General features: G+C 36.5%; 1 protein-coding gene across 8 annotated transcripts in view; it reads right to left on the reverse strand.

Annotated features, from left to right (window-relative positions):
- Window positions 1–21,860, reverse strand: part of Tenm1 (teneurin transmembrane protein 1) — a 901,303-nt gene that overhangs the window by 304,373 nt on the left and 575,070 nt on the right. For 7 of the 8 annotated variants that reach the window (XM_011251006.3, XM_006541492.4, XM_017318483.2 and 4 more), the window contains one exon: window positions 16,791–16,940. In XM_011251006.3, the coding sequence (XP_011249308.1) occupies window positions 16,791–16,940 (150 nt within the window). The remainder of the gene's footprint in view (window positions 1–16,790; window positions 16,941–21,860) is intronic. The other variant, XM_006541491.4, reaches the window with a different exon arrangement.

A 21,860-nucleotide genomic window follows, 5' to 3' on the forward strand; every position in this document is an offset into this window, starting at 1 on the left:
TGGTACAAGATTGGACATGTGTTTACTAAAAAGGATGTTCATAAAAAACTGGCTAGGTTAATGCTACTGTTTTTATTGCATTTATATTAACAGAAACATGAACATTTCATAAAGGCATTCAAGAATGTACAAAGAATGTATTTACTCTTCATTTCATCCTACTGAATATTCAACATTTTGAAAGAATAATTGTTCATATTGTATGTGAGATGGTTTAAGTACCATATTGATGGTATTTTGAATATAATATTTTCACATTAATAAATCTTTGTAAAATTTAGAATATTAGTTCTTAGAGAAAAATAGAGATGTAAAGTATATCTTTATTTCTCACAATTTAAAACTATAAGGGTATTAAATGAAATAAGCAAAAGTCTTTACTTATACCTACAAGGTAAGCACTCTAACATCGAGTCCCACTCCACACCTAACTCTTATTTCATCAAAAGAGGTTGTCCAGATTGTCTATTAAACATATTTCTGCATGAATTATATATTTCCAAAACAGGTAGAAGAAAGAAGTAGAGAAATGAACCCCACACATAGGCATTGTAAATAGTAGATGAAAAATTAGTTGTTAATAAAAGCATAATTTATCCTTTCATTCCAAGGTTTGACAAAAGGAGTACTTGAATATGTCTAAATCCTTAGACATTTGAGAAATCAAAGAGAATATTATATGTTTGTAAATAAAGCTCCTTTGTCTTTATGATGTTGATAATAGATTGCTGTGTTTAAAATCCATTAATTAAGTTTGCACTTGACAAACATATCACTGCATGTATAAAAGATTAGGTCTATGAATGGAAATTCTTTATAACATATCAGAATAGCTTATATCATAAAGTACATAGTTTTTCTTTATGTATATGGCATATGATAAAATGAGATTGCTAAAACTTTGTCTTTTAATTGAACAACTTAGTTGGAATGGTACTTTGATTATATATTTGCTCATTGATAATGTGTAAAATGAAACATAATTCTTTTAAAATGGTTTCCTAATTTTTTTGTAAATAAATTTTGTGTTGGTTTTATAGTGTCGGAATGTTCTCTACAAGTTATTGGAGGAGAAAAGTAATAAACCATCTTATTCATATTTGAATCCTGCAATAATGCTTAAATAATAACTGGCCTGGCCATATTGCCTCACTTGTAGAACAGTGGCATGAGTATTATGGGAGTAAGCAACCACTTTCTCACTTGACTTAAACCCCCCACTACAAAAGATGAAAATCTTGCTTTATATACTTAATTAGTTGGCAAACCCACAGCTGGCTAGGTCCTAGATCTTAGGAGGCAATCCAATTACTCTATTTTTGTAATAAATGATCCCCCCAGTTCTTATCTTTATGCTTTAGATTATAACATTTCTCAATCTTTATCAAATAAGCTCCTTTTTGTAATAGATGGAAATTAATAAAAAACCTCACAACAGGCCAACCTTTAGAGAATACTAGAGTCAGGAATATTGCACTTTATAGAATATGTATATCACACTTTTCCATCAAGGTTTAGAGATATTGATGAAGGGGTGGTGGAGGAACTATTTTAGGGCCCATAGTTAGTAAAAAGTTTGCACAAGACTGTATTGTCTTGATATGACAGGGTTTTTTGCACACATCAAATCACTGCCGCTGTGACTATATGCACAAGACTTCTATACTATCAAGACAGACAAAATCCTAGCATGGATTTTGGAGGTGTTGCTGAAGTACCATCTCTTGCTAAGGAGCTATTATTAGAAATGTAAGGCTTCTAGGAGAGAAAGATTCAGTTTTCTTCAGAGATGTGACCCCTGAGAGCCTGCCTATGCTCCAATAGATTGTTCCTACAGCAGTGCACATATAAGCAGCAACAAGTAGATTTATTGGACTTAACAAAAGAGAACATGAAATGAGGATGTAAAAGCTGTGGATGGGTTAGGATAGTATTGGAGAAGAAGGAATGGGAAGTGCCCCTGTTCAAGACACATTATATTTGTCTACAAAATACTCAAACAATAAAAACATTTAAAAATATGTGCATTAATATTTATAGCAGAATTATTCATAGTAGTCCAAAAATTAAAATGTATGTAAAGGTCCTTCAAATAATGAATGTGTGAACAGAATCTTGTATATTCAATTGGTGGAGTTTATTCATCCATAAAAAGACTAAGTGTGACCTGTATTAATTACAAGAACTATGAGAACATTTCAGTGAGAATGTTTGTACTCAAATGTTTATATATCACATAATTCTATTTATATAAAAACGTAGAAATTTGTGACGATAATTGTTATATGAGTTCTGTATAATACTTGTAATTCTTTAGAATGATAATAATGTACTAAATAATAGTGATGGCAAACAACTATGAACATAATAGCATTCCCTGGATTGTGAATTTCAAGGGAGTAAATTGTATGGTTGTATAAATTATATGTCAACATAATTGTTACAGAACTATAGTTAAAAGGTATAGTTGATAGGGCACATTTGCACGTGTGCTCGCGCGCGCGTGCGCGGGGACACACACACACACACACACACACACACACACACACACTATGATACAATGTCTCAAGAATTTTCATGTATTTCTGGGTGGTCTGTAGGTGATACCGAGAAGGCTGAATTACTCTCTTTTCAGTACTCTTACAAAGTATGAATGGAAGAGAGTACCCAGAGGGACGATTGCTTTCTACATTTCAGATGTAATATCAGATATGTTGTGTACATACAGCTAACGTGTCAAAAATCATATTATTCTTGACTTTGATGTGGTAGGAGTTCACTCTAGTTTGTTTGTGGAAGGTAAAGGATACAGAACACTTAACAACTGCCCAAATTCTTAGTGTCATCTAACTGGACATTTATTAACAATTAGATGATTATCTATTTATCACGTAGTTGAGAGCAATGAGGAAATTTTATAACTTGTAATACCTGGCCTCCAGACAAAGAGGCAGCTTTTACAGTATTGATTTTCACTGGTTGTCATGTTGCTCTAACCTTTGATATGTACAATTTAGGAACACAGAAGAAATTCAATAATATGAAATTAACATTTTTCACAGACAAAACTCATTTCAGAGAATAGCAATTGTAGGAATAATAAAAATAAGTGATAGCATTATTGAACATTTATAGTGCCTTCTTTATTGAGTACCCATTTGTTATTTTTAAAAATATACCTCATGTGTCTTTCTTACTAGTACAGCACACAGTCTGATACACTAGTGTATCCCAGAGGCTTCTCTGTGCACATGTGCTGCCTCTAGGACCTTAGTCCCTTCACAGTCTCTTTTCTTTTTTTTTTCTCTTGTATTTTTTTATTACGTATTTTCCTCAATTACGTTCCCAATGCTAGCCCAAAAGTCTCCCATGCCCTCCCCCCCCCCATCCCCCTACCTACCCTTTCCCATTTTTTGGCCCTGGCGTTCCTCTGTACTGGGGCATATAAAGTTTGCATGTCCAATGGGCCTCTCTTTCCAGTGATGGCCGACTAGGCCATCTTCTGATACATATGCAGCTAAAGTCAAGAGCTCCGAGGTACTGGTTAGTTCATAATGTTGTTGCACCTGCAGGGTTGCAGGTCTCTTTAGCTCCTTGGATACTTTCTCTAGCTCCTCCATTGGGGGCCCTGTGATCCATCCAATAGCTGACTGTGAGCATCCACTTCTGTGTTTGCTAGGCCCTGGCCTAGTCTCACAAGAGACAGCTACATCTGGGTCCCTCTCTATTGGCTACTTATTCTTTGTCTTCAAAGCAGAAATCTTTCTCCAAGTGAAAACAATGCCTTACATGGACCTTTTCCTACTTATACTATTTTTTTTTCATTTTCTTGCCAAACTGTCTCCATCTAGTACAAGTATTGCTTCATTTCATACATACCATGTAGACTTTTAGCACCTGCATTTTTCCCTCTGACTCTACTTCTATTCCATTCTCCTACATATGTACTGTTATCAGGATTGAATTATCCACCTTGTTTTCCAAGGTCTAGCTAAGACCACTGCGAAAGAGTTACCCTTTCATACTTTTGTTTTTCATTTTAAGCCTTTAAATACTTAATCATCTTACTTCTATTTCTATATAACAGTTAGGTTTATGCTATTTTGCATAGCAGGTACCTGTATGCATGCTTCTTTCAGCTCTCCTATTTAATGACACTCCTTAAGGGTAGCAACTGTGTTTTCTGCTTCATTTGTTAACGCTCTACAGTACTTAGCACTGTTAAATATAAACTTAATTGACATAACATTTAAAATAAAAGGTTCCTGTGATTTTGAATACGAAGCTTTTCATTTTAGCTTCCTTCCAATCTCTTTAAAAGAGGACTGATGTGGTCAGGTGTAATTTCTCTGTCAACCCAACATTTTCATTTATTCTTCCTTCTCCAAGTCTAAGTAAGAAAGATGGTACCTGTGTGTGACTCTGAACAAGACAACTTCAGTAGGATATATAATGAAGACAGGAAAAGGCCAGTCAAAGGACGAAGGGAAGATAGGTGGTAGACGATAAAGAAGCAAATACAAATGCCTAGTATTAGAAATATAGAGGCAAAGCGAATATATATATATATATATATATATATGTAATTTCTTATACAGTTATTAAGATGCACAGTAGAAGTATGTATTTCTGATTTTAAAAATATTTTTCATTTTGAAGTTAAAATATAGTTACATCATTTCCTTTTTATCTCTCCAGACCCCTATGTGCCTTGTTCTCACTCAGATCAAGATCTCTATTTTTAGGACTGTGTTCCAGATACAACACACACACAGACACACAAACACACAGACACAGATACACACACATACACACACACACACAGAGCGAGAGAGGGAGAGAGAGAGGGAGAGGGAGAGGGAGAGGGAGAGGGAGAGAGAGAGAGAGAGAGAGAGAGAGAGAGGGAGAGGGAGAGGGAGAGGGAGAGAGAGAGAGAGAGAGAGAGAGAGAGAGAGAGAGAGAGAGATTCCTAAGTATATACATATAACCTATTCCATCCATATTATGTATTATTTCAGGGGTGACCATTGGCATCAGAGATCATAGCAGAAGAGGGAATGGAATTGTTAGGAGAGCCAGGGGAGTGGGAAGAGTGCAGTGAGTATTTACCTCCTAGAAATATTAGAGATGTTACACCCATAAAGTCTCATCTGCATGGCTGCATAAAAAGGACTCAAACAAGGATGATATCAATATGCAGGACAACATGGAAAGAGGAAATCTCATAGGGCCTCAATCCTTGTAAAGAACTACAGGCAAGTAAGGAATGGTGAGAGTGCGAATAGTCTTTCTTAGGGAAAAGCTCTCAACTTAGTTATTCAATATTGTGTGGTTAACCTTGTGTTTAACAATGAAATTGCAAGACTTCACTTTGAAAGGAAAATTTCAGTTAACTTGAATAAAATGACTTCGTGAAAATGCTGACAAACAGTTGATATTTCTATAGAAATAGCATAAGTTGAAATACAAGTGGATAATCACTAGAGTCAGATATACACATGGATGATAAATTCTACAGTGAGCTGATTTTTTTCTAAAAGCCTATAAAATTACACAGATGGTATAGGAAGACTCCCCAGGTCTGGAAGCATGAGCCTTAGATGGTATTTATGCTATTCTATACTAGTAGCTTTGTTGAGGTAGAATATTAAGGTCAGGGCCCATAAGACAGACTTATTTTATTATGTCATCACAGGGAAGGTACATATTGGTTGAAAATAACATAATACTTAAGCTGAAATGAGAATCACGCATTAAACATATATGACCAAGAACATTTAGCATGAATTTTTTATACAATAAGTTTGCCTTTTAGCATAGAAAACCCATTTTATAAATCTGCTTTAGAAGTCAGGTCTCCACTATGCTTTAGAATAGCTTTTGTTAAAACTGAAATATATTGATAAAGTGATTTAATATAGTTGAAAACAAGCTGCAGCACTCTAGCTGGGCCCTCTGAAACCTTGTGTTATGGAAACATCTATATATCATTATAGGTAGCATTTACTGTAATTTGACATCAATCTTTAAAAATAATAATGTTAAGCTCTCAACAATGTTGTCTTTGTTAGTGCATTACTACTATTTTATTCATGTGGTTTACTGTGTGTATATGAATTATTCCCAATTTTACCAGTGTCCTATACTCTGATATCCTTTAAATAAAAGACACTGCAACATTGGTTTTACTCAAAGAGCAGTTGAGTGCATTTTAATATCCATATGTCCTATGAACCAATACAGAAGAACCTGAATACTATGGGACTGTGTTCCATCTGAATGAACAGTGATTACCTGTGTGCAAGTGATACAGTCTTTTCATTTGGTGCCACAGAGCGCTTTTTTCCTCAAGACTATCTGTCTGTCTGTCTGTCTGTCTGTCTGTCTATCTATCTATCTATCTATCTATCTATGAAAATAGTTTCTTCTCCCATACTATGCATCTCAAACACAGTTTCCCCTCCCTCCTCCCAGCTTCTCCTCACCTACACTCTTCTCCATAATGACTCCTCCTTAGTTTTCTGTTCAGAAAAGAGAGAACAGCCAAACAACACCAAACAAGATACAATCAAGACAGGGAAAAGTATCTTCCTAATGAGGTTGGACAAGGAAACCTAATAGGAGGACAAGAGCCTTGAGAACAGGCAAAGGAGTCAGAGATACACCAGCTCCCACTGTTAGAATCTCACAGAAGGACCAAGCTAACATATCATATGTACAGAGAATCTGATTCGGATGATTAAAAGCTCTGTGCTTGCAGTTTAAGTCTCTGATAGCCCATATGACCTCTGCTTAGTTGATTCAGAGGGCCATAGTCTCTTAGTGTCCTCCATCTCCTCTGTCTCCTACAGTATTTCCTCCCCACTTCTGTGGGGTTTCCTGAGCTCTGAGGAGAGGGTGCTGATAGAGAACTCCAATTTAGACACTCTATCCATATGATGTCTGGCTGTGTACTCACTCCCATCTGCTGCTGGAAGCCTCTCTGATGACTTTTAACAGACACAGATTGTGTCTGTAAAATCAACATCTGCAAAACACTAAATAAATGTAGAAGGTAACCTGCCATTAGAAGTTCACACTTATCGCTACATAAATTTCTTTACTCAGGAAAGACAAAGCAAAGAAAAATAGTCTACTCTCTCCCCTTCTGTATTTTCCCTTTGCCACTCTTTTCTACAGTCCACAATGAAAGGCAGTTCCAATGGTACATTTTGTACTGTTCTTAATTTTACATTTCACAATGGTGTGTGTGTGTGTGTGTGTGTGTTTTAATAAATGTGCTCACCAATTGGAGATATTTGGGCTGAAATCTTAAATTTTCAAAGTATTCCCATGCAAGGGGTCCATATTTGTGTTGTGTATGCAGAAATAGCTATTAGTTAAACAACTGGCCTGAAGAAAGTAATTTCCTTAAACCTAAAAGAAAAAAGAGGCTCAAAGTACATTGAGATAAGAATAAGAAGAAAACTGGGCCCCTAACTCAGTTCTGTCCATGGTTCTGACAATTATGCAAAGCAGGTTACTTAACCTTTACTTGTTTTCATTTTTAACTGTAAGACAGAGGTAACAATAGCTGCCACTACATAAAACTCACATGTAGATAAAATACATTAAGATATTTTAAGATCATAAATGCTCTCTAAGTGCAGCCTGCTATTGTTACACACATGTCAAAAATTCTAAAATTAGTAGGCAAAAACTAGGAATCAATTACTTGAATTTAACAGAATTCTCAGCAAGTACCTAAGTGGTAGACCTTACAAACATACTTTTCAACCAGTTTCAACAATATATACCTTCTGCAAAAATAAGACTGTTGTTACTTGATTGGGCTAATTATTATTCCTTAACTACAGATTTGGATTCATGGTCTCATAACAAATAGAGTTGGGGGCAAATTTAGAGATGAGCTGGTCCTGGTATGACGATATGTTTGTCAAAGCTTTAATAGCTGTTAAAGTTAAAGGAAAGAGGGGTTTGACAGGGATGTACTTCCCTCTCTTATTTGATCTACAGAACTGTGGCCTCTGTGGTTGTATTTGCACAAGTAATTTCTGACCAATATTTATTTTGCATAAGGATTTTCCTCCTGGACTCTCTTAAGGGGCTGAAAGCAAACTCCCCATTTTTCAAATAAGAAACTAGATCCAAGAGAAGTGAAGCTACAGTTGCTATCTGGACTTGGCTACAGAATGTTCAGGACAAGATATAAATTGTGTCATATCAATCAATGGAGTGTTGTTTACATGGTCATATATTCAGCAGAAACTGACTAGAAAACATCAGTTTTTCCCCTTCAGTGTTGCAAAGATAGATCTTCTGGAATGAATTTCAAAGAAGTGCCACTCGCCCCACCAAGGCCAGTATTTTGCAAAACTGTAAAAACCCTGAAGCTGCCTTTGGTATATTTCAGTTCTTTTTTCCTACCACTTTTCTTTGTTCCGGTGTTCTATTTTGACATTCAACTTGGAAGAATTCATTGTTGAACTTCTCAATAAATTTTATCCTCAGTCAGATAGCTACTAAAAATGTTAGGATTTTACTTGATCCTGATGCTAGAGAAATAATAGTTAAGCAATATTCCCAACCTTTTAGTGTTCTGGGAAACTGTTTACTACACACACACACACACACACACACACACACACACTCACACACACTCATACGATGCACTGAAAACATAAAATACACCCTTCTCTAAACAGCATGTTTGGTAAAAGTATCCTGTCCATTCCTCCTAATAAGATTTGCCTATGACAATGACAGTAAGCTTGTTTTCATCTAAGATGCATGGCCTTATTCTTAACTATTCTCCATAATTACCCTTATGCCCATATGTAATTGTACCTCTTACTTTACATCAATGAAGCTTCTCTGTGCAGCAGATTAAAGACCTTTACAGAAATCCACATATGGTCAACATACAGAGAACAATTGACTTTTGGGTGCCTGGCACCAATTGATACACCTAAGGCTCAGGGAACACTACAGATGAGGGGGTAGAAAGATTGTAATAGCCAGCAAATCAGCAAGTCTGCTCTGAGAGCATTCTAGCAACAACAGGAAAGTTATACCTATGATTTCTCAACAAAATGAGCATTTAAACAAACCTCAACAATATCGACACCATTGAACAGTCCTACTTAGATGGGGGAGATCTCAAGGGACCCACCATTAGATAAAAAGCTACAAGCAACTAAAGATGAAGGATGAGCCATGTGATTGGTTATCTAATACCAAGTGGACAACCCTACAAAAATACATGCAGGTACCACAGAATGGACTTAACATGTTTTTACATTCTTATGTTTATTCATTCATATGTATATGGTTAAATAAGGGAAGGCACTAAATTTAGGAGGGGATTGGGTTCGTGGGCATGGCCATTGTAGGAGTGAGTAGAAAGGAGGCAAATGATATAGTTACATTTTATTAATTAAAAATTAAAGACTTGCCTATGAGTACCTTGGCACTGGAGACCAAGCCTTTCCCTTTTTGTGTGACTGTTGAAATGGGATGCCTCTTCATTGTTCATGAAAAGATAGCTGACATTAAAATAGCTTTTTTTTTAATTTGAAAGAAGCTAGTCATAAACACAAACCTTCCCTATATGGTTATCTAACTGAGCCTTCCCTTGGTTGCAAAACAATTCCTACCTGTAAATCATCCCACATGTTACTTTCTCCATTTCCTAAACAAGTTGAAGGCCAAAAACTTTCCTGTGGCCTTAGCCTGAATATACTCTGAGTCATTGTTGGTGCTGTGTTTTTGTTGTTGTTGTTGTTGTTTTGTCTTTAGAATTTTCATGCTGAGAAGGTCTATAGCAATCCAGATGTTTATTTTGCATTATGTTGTTACAATGATAGACAAGACAAACATAAAATGGAACCAAGTTCCAGTGCCCGGTTTTCTTTTGTGATCTAGATTTTCACACTCTCATTTTCCCCACATTTAAATAAGGATCTTATCATCTTTAAGATTTAAAAACTATATATTATGCTCATTAATATATAGTACGTAAACTATGTATTGTAGTTTTACTTATGCGTATTACATGGCTGAGATCTAACTGTAAGCATTTATTCCTTCTTATCTACTCTGCTCCAATTATACTAGTTGTTTCATAATGTTTCTAGTAAATGGTGTCTTAGGGTTTTACTGCTGTGTACAGACACCATGACTAAGGCAAGTTATATAAAACCAACATTTAGTTAGGACTGGCTTACAGGTTCAGAGATTCAGTCCAGTATCATTTAGGTGGGAGTATGACAGAGTCCAGGCAAGTGTGATGCAGGCAGAGATGAGAGTTCTATGTCTTCATATGAAGGCTGCTATGAGGACCCTTCTGGGCAGCTAGGATAAGGGTATTAAAGCCCATACTCATAGTGACACACCTATTCCAACAAGGATATATCTCCTAATAGTGCCACTCCCTGGACCAAGCATATACAAATCATCACTTTCTACTCCCTGGCCCCCATAGGCCTGTTGAAACAAATGAGTCTATGGGGGCCATATCTAAGCATAGCATAATGCAAAATACATTTAGTCCAACTTCCAAAGTCCCCATAGTCTAAGGTAGTCTCAACAATATTAAAAGTCCAAAGTTCAAGGTCTCTTCTGAGATTCATCCAATCACTTAACTGTAATCCCCAAAGCAAGACAGGAAAGCAGCTGAACAAACTCTCCAAACTCTGAATCTCCTGTCTGATGTCAAAGTGATCTTCAGATCTCTACCTCCTTTTTCATCATTGTTGACTGCAACAAACTTCTTTCTCTTGGGCTGGTTCCACTCCCTGTTAGCAGCTTTTCTCAGTACATAGCCCACAGATCTGGCATCTCAAACATCTTGGCATCTCCAAGAAAACTTCAACACTACAGCTTCTTGTTACAATCTTCTGGTATCCTCCAAACGGCTTGTGTCACTTCTCCAGCGCTGCCCTCTGTAGCACTCTATACCCTGGTTGACTTCGCTCCACTGCTGCTGCTGTTCTTGGTGATCATCCTGTGGCACTGGCATCTCCAATACACTGGGGTCTTCTGCTGCAACCAATACCCTCTCATAGGCTCTCTTTATGGTGCCAAGCCTCATCTTCTTTGCATGATCATTTCAGTCCTGGGCCATCAATTGCAACTGAGGCTTAACCTTCACCAATGGCCTTTCCTGGACTTTCACAGTGTCATGCCTCAGCTGCTCTCCATGACCCCTTCATACCTTCAAAACCCATACCTCCTGGGTAATTCTTAAATATTACTAAGTTTAGCTATAACATTAGGTACAACCTTGGCTACCTCCGGAACACAGCTTCTTTGTTCTCTCAAAACACTTCCCAGAAGATTTTACCACAATGATGCTGGTCTTTTCTTAATAACCAGTAATTTCTTAGCTCCAACTAATCAGCATCAATTGTCTCACTAGTCCCTTCTATTTTTAACTCGAAAGCCAGAGCTACATGGCCAAAGCTGCCAAGTTCTGCTGTTTGCTGAGGCTGGAACATGGCCTCCCTTGTTCTATTATATCATCACCAGCTATTTGTTCTCCAACCTCCTCATTGCCTAATCTTGACTGTCCTGAAATTTTTCTGTAGATTGACGTTGAACTCAGAGATCTCCATGGCTCTGTCTCCTGTTAATGCTCGGATTAAAGGTGTGTACCACCATGCCTAGACTTAAACTTTTCTTCACCTAGAACCTGCTCTGTTCAAGGCTATCCTATCAACTCAGAGATCTATTTGCCTTTGCCTCCTGGGATTAAAGGCTTTTTCTGCCAAGCCTGGACCTTAACTTTACTGGGTGGGATCTTGCCCTAAAGTCAACAGTCCTTTAATTCATTTTAATATTCTTGAACACAGGATTCAGCTCCATTTCACTTTCTGGAGCCCCTTAAATTCTCAAGCTATATATTTTATTTTATTTTTCTTTCTGAGCTTGCTATGCTTGTTTAACATGCTCTTCATGAGACTTAATCAGAGAACAAAGTCTATGATGGGCATTTTGAGACTTCCTTTGTCAATGCAATTAATCTGAGTCTCTTCACTTTAGCCTCAGACAGACTCTTCAGGCAAGGGCAAAAAGCAGCTATGTTCTTCACCAAAATACCACAGAAGCATTCTCTGGGCCACATACTGAAGTTCTTCTCCACTGAAACCTCTTGGGCCAGGTATACACAGTTCAAATCACTCATAGCAACAAAGTCTTCTATAATATGGCTCATTAAGCTCCACTTAAAGCATCCTATGGCTTTCCAAAACCAAAGTCCCTAAATCCACAATCTTCCAAACAAAAATATGCTCAGGGCTATCACAGAAATACCCCAGTCTCTGGTACCAACTTCTGTCTTAGGGCTATACTGCTATAAACAGACACTATGACCAAGGCAACTCTTATAAAACCAACATTTAGTTGTGACTGTCTTACAGGTTCAGAGATCCAGTCCAGTATCATTAAGGTGAAAGCATGACAGCATTCAGGCAGGCATGGTGCAGGAAGAGCTGAGAGTTCTACATCTTCACCTGAAGGCTACTATGAGAAGAGTTACTTCCAGGTAGCTAGGATGAGGGTATTAAAGCCCACACCCACAGTGACAAACCCACTCCAACAAGGCTACACCTTTTATTAGTGCCACTCCCTGGGCCAAGAATATGCAAGCCATCACAAATGGTAAGGTATTATTGTAGTTAGTATCTATTCAAATACAATTCTTTCAATTGTGAGTGTGCATACTGAACAATTACAACTTAGATATTTGGCAGATAATCTGGTAAATTCTAGTATGTTGCTGAGACATGCTAGAAGTTCTAGCATATTTGTAGAAATCTTACCACACTAAATATTGATAATAAATGATCTGCTTTCTTACATTTAATTTACCAAGTGGTAAAAACACTCATCTCTTAATGAGAAGCAGACAAAATCATAACTGGGGAATGCATTCTACTGGAAAGTGATTTAAAAACTACTTTATTTATCTATGACCTTTACTATGGCATTAATTTAAAAATAATAGGTGAACAATTGGAAATACATGGAGCCTAAATGTTCAGGAACTAAACCATTATTTATTTTCCAAGAAGAAAAGTTGATACTCAAGGTGTTTTCCCAGTTTTTGAAACAATAAATATTATTATAGCTAGGTTAAACAATGTGCTAGGGATGGTGAGATACACACATTCTTTTCATCATTCCATTTAGTCTTTACAAAGACATATGAGGTTCTATTCACTGTCTTCCTTGTACTTAACTTAGGATTCGGTTGCTTGAGTTTGGCGAACCTGTGCATGATACAGAGCTGTGTCTGTCGGACTATAAGTCCTGGGTTCTTAACTTCAGTGTTATAACTGAACTTTTTAGAGATTAAAGAAAACAATGAAAGAAAAATGGCCTAGTTGTCAGTTTCATAAGTTAGAGCATACAAAATTTATACAAGTCTCCAGAACTGCATTCTTAAAGGAATCATATGATCATTTAAAATATCCTTATAATGTATTATTTCTTCTGTGTGGTTCTCTTTCATATAGACATAGTATTTTTAAAAAGAGCTATGTTTTTACTTAGTAAATATAACAATATATAGTAAAATCTCAGTATAACAGAATCATCATATGCATTTATAGTTAAGGTTTCTATAAACTTAATTGAAACTCATAACTTGGTATACATGGCATCACATGGCCTGACTCCCGAAATTTATTGTTTTATGAATAGATTAAGGTATCTCTTAACCCGTATCAGTAGATAATGATTAACACTGAGATCGACAATTGGTCAATGTACAGAGAATAAGAAATTACAGGATGTTCCACACTAAATGAAACATCTATATTATATTTCATCCTCCAAGACTCAGAGATGAATGCAGAAGTGGGGACAGAAAGAGTATAAGAGCAAGAAGCAGTAGATGATTACATGGAAACTGGGTCTTTTGGACAAAACAGGGCAGCTGCACACATGAACTCAACAGCAGTCTAGATAGCACACAAAACCAGTAAAAGCTCCAGCCAGACTAAATCCCAATATGGAAGGGAAAGTGGGAAGGAAATTCCATTCCTAGTTGAGCAGTTATTGGCAAATGATACCTTCTGAGAGTTAAATTTCTTTAAGAGAGTAGCCTCGGCTAAGTTGACCATGCTCTAGTGGAAGGCCACATATCCAGGAATATTTGGCAGTACTAATTGTATGTTATGGCCATTAACAATAAAAAGGACAGAAAGTTGGATGAATAGAGAAGGGGGTGGATCTGGTAGGAGTTGGGAGGGGGTGAATATGATCAAAATGCATTTACAAAATTCTCAACTAAAAAAAAAATCTCATGAGTTTTTTTGCCTTATATTTAAGTAAATTTTAAGTTAACATACAAAGGAATGGATTTTGTTATTTTTGCATATGTTTGTATGTTTGTGTGTATCTTTATTCTAATTTATCTTTCTTCATTACACCTTCGACCCCTTGCTTTTGCTGCTGTTTCTGCTCCTTAAATAGCTTCACTTATGCTTTTAGATTATGTGAATAAATAATTGTACTTCTCTTAAAATAATATTTTGTAATTCTTTAACAATTTAATACATTTTGATCACACTCACTTGCCTTCTGCCTCCTCCTTCTATGCATTCTACACACCCATATCTTCCTAAAAATACAACTTTGAATGTTCTTTTTAATGTTTATCTAGTCTAGTATATGTTTCCCTCTACCTTTAGGGGTGGGGCCAGCCCTGGAATGTGTGGTTGACCTATAAGGAGTCACATATAATGAGTTTTTAAAAAAAAAATTATTAAACTGAAGTAGTTTTCCATGTTTGTTTTATAATTCAGCAGAAATATGAAACAATTTTCATTGAGCTCATTTCAAGGGGAAAACTTTTTATAGCATTTTACTGTGCCAAAGCTGCATAATACGATACTGTAAAAAACAGTTAAGAGACTAGAGTCTGGGATCAATCAAGTCGTTTCTAGCTTTTTGAGCCTGAGTAAATCACTTAACCTCTCTCTGCCTCTGTTTTCCCCTTGAATAGGGGAAGCATAAAGTTGCATTCATGATGTAATCCAGGTAAATGTCTGGAACATAGAATTCCTTAATGTTTCAGACTATTTTCAACCTACTTTCTGGGAAAAAATTATGACACATTTGAATTCAAATGCAAAGTTGAATATAATCTTATAACAACTATGTGATCATCTTTTGCTGTCCTGCATTTTCCATTTTCTTTAAGCAGGTATTTCTGATTTTTGCCATGAATGACAAGAAAGTCCCTAGAAAGATAATACCAGATGGTTGCTTTTATGTCTTCAGATGTGAAGGAATCAAATAAGAAAGAAAAAAGAAGAAAGAAGAAAGGAAAAGTAGATAAAAGAGATAAAGAAAAGTCTGAGCTTAGTCTGGTCCTTTCCTTGTTCACTTCTGACCCTTTCCTTCAGCCCCGCCTCCTATAGCAGTAACAGTGAAACTTCTGGAAAAGGTCAGTCAGTCCTGGCTAGCATTAAGTATTCTGAAATGAGATGCAAATCAAAGTGCACTGTGAATTGGAAATTCAAACAAAAGTCTCATCTTTTTTGAACCTTAAATATTCACTTTTACTAAATCATGGAGCAAAACAAAGTTGTCTTTCCAAAAGCAGAAAAAAACAAAACAAAACAAAACAAAACAAAACAAAACAAAACAAAACAAAACACCCAAAACCGGGAAACACTCAGCCTAAGCAATGAAACAAACTACTAATTCAAATAAGGGGGAAATAAACTGATTCTGTATTTAGAACTAATAAAGCAAAACAAAACTTATCACCTCTATAAAGGTGTTTCTTAAGAATATTATTCTCTTCATTCATTCATGTATTTGTTTGATTTTAATCTTACAGAAATAGAGGGTAGAGCCAGAAAAGGTAGCTCACAACTTTAATCCCAGCATTAAGAAGGCAGAGGAAGGTGGATTTATAAATTCAAGGCTATCTTGGTCTACAGAGCTATTTGGAGGGAGCCCTGTTTTGAAAAACAAAACAACCCAAAAACCAAAATCAGAACCCAAACAGGATAGTTTTGTTCTCAATTTCTACTTTAAAAACAGACATACTAAGGTTTTACATGATATGCATAGCTTTGCATTTAAGCTTATTTCAAGAAAAATCATAACATAAGGATTTAGTTATTTTTATTTGGTTATTAAGGCTAAAATCATTTATTATAAATTAGAATTTAAGAATGTTATCATTGTGGCATTTTTTAAATAAATAAGTCTTCTAGTTTATGATCATTTTGGTTAATTTAAACAATTGAAGAGTCATATTAATTTTCTTTCAACAAAGAAGAATACATGTTTCCCAACTAGAAAATAATTCTTGTTTTTCCCAGTTTGTTATAAACATTCACCTTTACATGAGCCTGAAACCGCCTTTACTTATTATAAACAGAAGGAATTCCTATATACCCTTTGTAAAATGTTATCTATAAATAAGTGCTGGGCTAGGACATAAGGGAACTTAATCAAAATCCCACATTGCTTCAGGGTAGCTTTATGTGAAATGAAATTTTTATTGTATCGAAAGTTTCACTCTATAAATATTTTTTTATTTTCAAAATTGGCAACATATTTGAAAACTTTAATTGGTTTATACTCAAAAGCACTGGAGACAAAGAAAATTTGCTTACACAAGAAGTGGACTTACTCTCTTCACATAAGGTAGTTCTTTCAAGTGATAATGAAATTTAATGTGAAGTGGAGCCAACCCAAATATGGCCCTAATAACTTAATTAGGAAAAAATTAATCAAATATTCATCAATCATTTTGGTCACTGTACCTTTTTTCTCTGATTTGTCAGAAACTCTTCCTCCAATGGGAGAGTAAGTGGTATCCATGGACTCGGTCCCTGGGTTCCCATTGCTAATTCCATTCGCATAGATCTGTCCAACTGGTTGCAACTGCCACGTCAGGCCAAACAAGTGTACTGCTGCAAGAAAACAAGCGTATATTAACTCATTCTGACTCAGTTAGAAGGCTGCTAAACCAGCTCTCCTCTTGCACCTGAAGATGTCACAGTCAGAGGTCTTTTAATTAAGTCAATGGACTATGAGTTTTGTATCTCTATTTACAGAATTTTAGAAATTGGAGGCTTAGTTAACCAGTTACAGTGGGATTGCTCTCATCTCCTTAGGGCTGTGCTTATGCCTGTTTCCATTTTCCCTATTCATGTAACTCTGGTTTACACACAGAAGTTCTACAGAATAATGTGGATATGACCAAAGGCACCTAGTTAGTCAACAGGGAGAGAGGGACTGATTAAATAAAGGAAAGATTATTAGATTCCAGGTACATACAAAGAATAGGGCCAGTTCTAGATCAAGGAACAAATAACGCAGAAGCAAACTAGTCAAGGAACAAACAAGGCAACACACAAAATCCTATGGTCATTGTACCTAGGGATTTATCAGGATGATCCAGATACAAGGAACACATTCCTCAGCTTTATTCATCTTGAGCCTTGTCTGGCACTAGCCTAATGTCAAATTCTGGCCTGAACAAATTTCTTGTCCTAGCCCAATGTAAGTATTCTTGCCAATATCTTTGAAGTGGCACCAAGAGCTCTCTCCACATGGATAGAAAAGTATCAACACGGGAGAACTTCCTTATGACTCTGCTAATTCAATTTGACAAATATTTACTGTATGCTTAGTAAACATAGGAGCTTTACAACTCCTACAGGACAGCAGTCAAAATGGCTAAGATTAAAAATTCAGGTGATAGCAGATGCTGGCGATGATGTGGAGAAAGAGAACCTCTCCCCCATTGCTGGTGGGATTGCAAGCTGGTACAAACACTCTGGAAATCAGTTTCGCAGTTCCTCAGAAAATTGGACATAGTATTACTGTAAGATCCAGCAATACCTCTCCTGAGTATATACCCAGAATATGCTCCAACTTGTAATAAGGACACATGCTCTACTATGTTCATAGCAGCCTTATTTATAATAGCCAGAAGCTGGAAAGAACCCAGATGTCCCTCAACAGAAGAATGGATACAGAAAATGTGGTACATTTACACAATGGAGTACTACTCAGCTATTAAAAACAATGAATTCATAAAATTCTTAGGCAAATGGATGTTTCTGGAGGATATCAGTCTGAGTGAGGTAACCCAATCACAAAAGAACACAAGTGGTATGCACTCACTGATAAGTGGATATTATCCCAGAAACTCAGACTACCCAAGATACAATTTACAAAACACATGAAACTCAAGAAGAAGGAAGACCAAAGTGTGGATACTTCGTTCCTTCTTAGAAGGAGGAACAAAATACCCATGGAAGGAGTTACAGAGGCAAAGTTCAGAGCAGAGCCTGAAGGAATGACCATCCAGAAACTGCCCCACTTGGGGATCCACTCCATAAACAACCACCAAACCAAGACACTAGGCAGATGCCAACAAGAGCCTACTGACAGGAGCCTGATATAGCTGTCTCCTGCGAGGCTCTGCCAGTGCCTGGCAAATACAGAAGTGGATGCTCACAGTCATCAATTAGACAGAGCACAAGGTCCCCAATGAAGGAGTCAGAGAAATACCCAGGGAGCTGAAGGGGACTGAAGCTCCATAGAAGGAACATCAATATGAACTAACCAGTACCCTCAGAGCTCCTTGGATCTATACCACCAATAAAAGAAAATACATGGTAAAACTTGTGGCTCTAGCTATATTTGTAGCAGAGGATGGCCTAGTTGGTCATCAATGGGAGGAGAGGCCCTTGGTTCTGTGAAGGCTCTATGCCCTAGTATAGGGGAATGCCAGGGCCAGGAATGGGAGTGGGTGGGTTGGGGAGCAGGGGCAGGGGGGGAAGGGATAGGGGATTTTTGGAGGGGAAACTAGAAAAGGGGTTAACATTTGAAATGTAAGTAAAGAAAATATCTAATAAAAATAGTATCTCATGAAAAAAAAACCTGCTACAGGTATTAAAATCTAGATCTCTGTTAGGGTAGGATTTCGTAGTATTATAAATATAAGATATATATTTAATAATATATATATGTAAATATAAACTATGTAGAAGAATTGACATAATGTAGCTTTAATTTTCTATCAGAAGACAAAGAAATATTTTGTATAATCATTATGCAGGAATATGATCACATATTACACAAGGTAATGTGGCATTATTAATAAAAGTAAAACCAAAAACAAACATAACAAAACTTTAAATTTTAACTTGTTATTTGCTTCAAAAATTTAGTTTCTATTGTCCACAACAGTATCTGATAATAATATTCCAAAGTTAAAATGTACATAACTGGTGTGTGATTATCTGGTTATATATTAGTAAGGCAAAATTATATACTTATTAAAATCATATTGAAGATGTCAAACTGGGAAATATTCATGAAGCATCAAATGAAATTACCAGGTTTCCCAAAAGCATAAATTATATAATCTGTATTGTTTGAATGTTTGTGACTGTATATTCATATATTCATACCTAGAGAAAGAATGTGTTGGAACTAACATGTTAATGGTTTGGGAGCTTATGGATGATTTTAATTTTCTTTTTAATGATTTCTACATTTTCTATTTTAAAATAAATGGATTAAAATAAGTTAAATTTGGCTAGATTGATGAAAAATGACTTTACAGAGGAATTCCTATTAGAGATAGACATTTATATTTATTTTGTGCTTTGAAGCATGACAGAGATGGGCAAGGATGAGGGGAAGGGTGAACAAAGTATTTCTTTGTAATATACAGAATGGACTTGAAGCAAATAAAATTGTTTGGGCTCTATTGAGTTTAGCTATCATAGATAATGGTGGTGAAGCCAGAATGGTAGTTTTTAGGCTATATTTTAGAAAACTATGGCTGCCACACTTAGACATTTTCATTTAATTTATTAAGAAACAGAAAAGTAACTGTTTTTCTAAGAAGTTTATATGGTCGATTTTCTTTGTGGAATTAAATTTGATAGCAAATGGCATTGCTGGGTGTTTTAAGGTAAGTGAATAATATCAAGGTATATTATTTAACATATTATTAAAGATAAATCTAATAACAGTTCAAAACAAATGAGTAAGAAATGCAAAATATGTATCAAGGACACAAATTGGAGTGGATTTTCATAATGTAGATGAGAAAGAGTTTCTCAATTGAGGTGGTACCATAAGAGTCTCAATTATTTATAGCAAGAAGTCAATAGAGGTTTCTTAATAAGAACTTGTAAATTTAGTAACAACAGTTGTACTTAAGGCTCAGGGACATTGTGGAAGAGTGAACAAAAAGATTGTAAGGGCCAATGGATCTGGGAGTTTGTTGTGATATTGTGTCTCCTAGAAATATGCACTCATGAATATAGGTGTACTAAGAGGTCTATTTGTCCATTGAATTAATGGAAAATTATTTTCAAATGGTTGTGATTTATAGCCACAACAACTGAAAGAACTGTGGATCCACTAAAATATTTAGGGGATTCTCCACTTCGCTTACAAGTGATTGTAGCTGGATCTGTATTTTATTGATGACTAGTTGAAAAGATGGTTTGAGGCAGGATGAGAGGAATGAAATAATTCATCCCTAGAGAAATGGGGTTCCAGGGACTGATGTGGCATCCAGATAATAATGCTTAGTACAGAGGTTTGAAGTTAGGAAAGAATATCAAATCTAAAATCAAATTGTAAAAACATGTATGCACAGAGTCAACAGTTGAAGTTATGAGGCCACTGGAGAGAATGTTAGAACAGTGCCCAGGGCAGAAATTGGATATGGCCTCTTTTCTGTTTTCTCAAACTCTACCAAAAAGCAAAAATGAAGAAAGTAAACCTGTCTTGAACTTTAAAGTTTTCAAACATTATTTTAATGATGGTTCTTAAACATTTTAACTTCCTTTGTAGCCTACCATCCACAAGAAGTAGTGGAAAAGAAGGGATGTAGGGGAAGTGAGCCTGTTTAGAAAGGTTTTTTGGAGCAACTCTTATCAGTGTTATACTGGAAATCAGCGGTTCAGTTCACAAGTTAGCAGTGGTAGCTCGATCCACTTCACGGATACATTGGCAGACCAGTTCCATAGAGTCAGGATAGCAAACACAAATCAACAGTGTCAGACTACCTAGCAGAGACAGCCAGGCCTCCAGTAGGAGGGACCAGGAAGAACACCAGTTCTTAGCTGGGAATTTCTCAGGGAAGTGAAGATCAAGGAAAAGAGACACCTAAGCATTGCACAGCTAGCTGTATGAGCAAGCGAAGTGCTCTCTCTCTCTCTCTCTCTCTCTCTCTCTCTCTCTCTTTCTCTCTCTTTCTCTCTCTCTCTCTCTCTCTCTCTCTCCTTCCCCTCCCTCCCCTCCCTCCCTCCCCCCTTCTCTCTGTCTCATTCCATGGAGTCTTATGGATACCCTACAAACATCATGTGTCCTCCATGTACCTTGCTTCAGCATGATTCTTGCCTCAGCACACGTGCATCCAATCAGTGTGAGTCCTCAGAAGGGGCAAGAAACTGTAGTATACCACCAGAAGGGTTTTGGTGTTTTTCTCTCTCTACAGCTCAACTACGCAGTATAAGGTGGACGAATGCATGTGTGTTGTTAGCAAGGAGTCATTCTTCACGTCCTTTAACATACTTGCCTTAGCAGAACATACTCTCTCCCGTGTCTGCTTCAGTAAAACATTCCTTCACGTGTCTGTCTGAGCCTTCACAGCTGTGTCCACTTTCATGCGTTTGCCCCAGCAAAACAACAACCAACCAACTTTTCTTTTCTATTCTTTTTTCTTGGATATTTTATTTATTTACATTTCAAATGTTGTCCCCTTTCCCTATTTCTCCCCCAGAAGCCCCCTATCCTATGCCCCTCCTCCTGCTTCTATGAGGGTGTTCCCCACCCACCTACCTACTCCTGACTCC

Source organism: Mus musculus, chromosome X, assembly GCF_000001635.26.
Source record: "Mus musculus strain C57BL/6J chromosome X, GRCm38.p6 C57BL/6J".
Taxonomy (NCBI): Eukaryota; Metazoa; Chordata; class Mammalia; order Rodentia; family Muridae; genus Mus; species Mus musculus.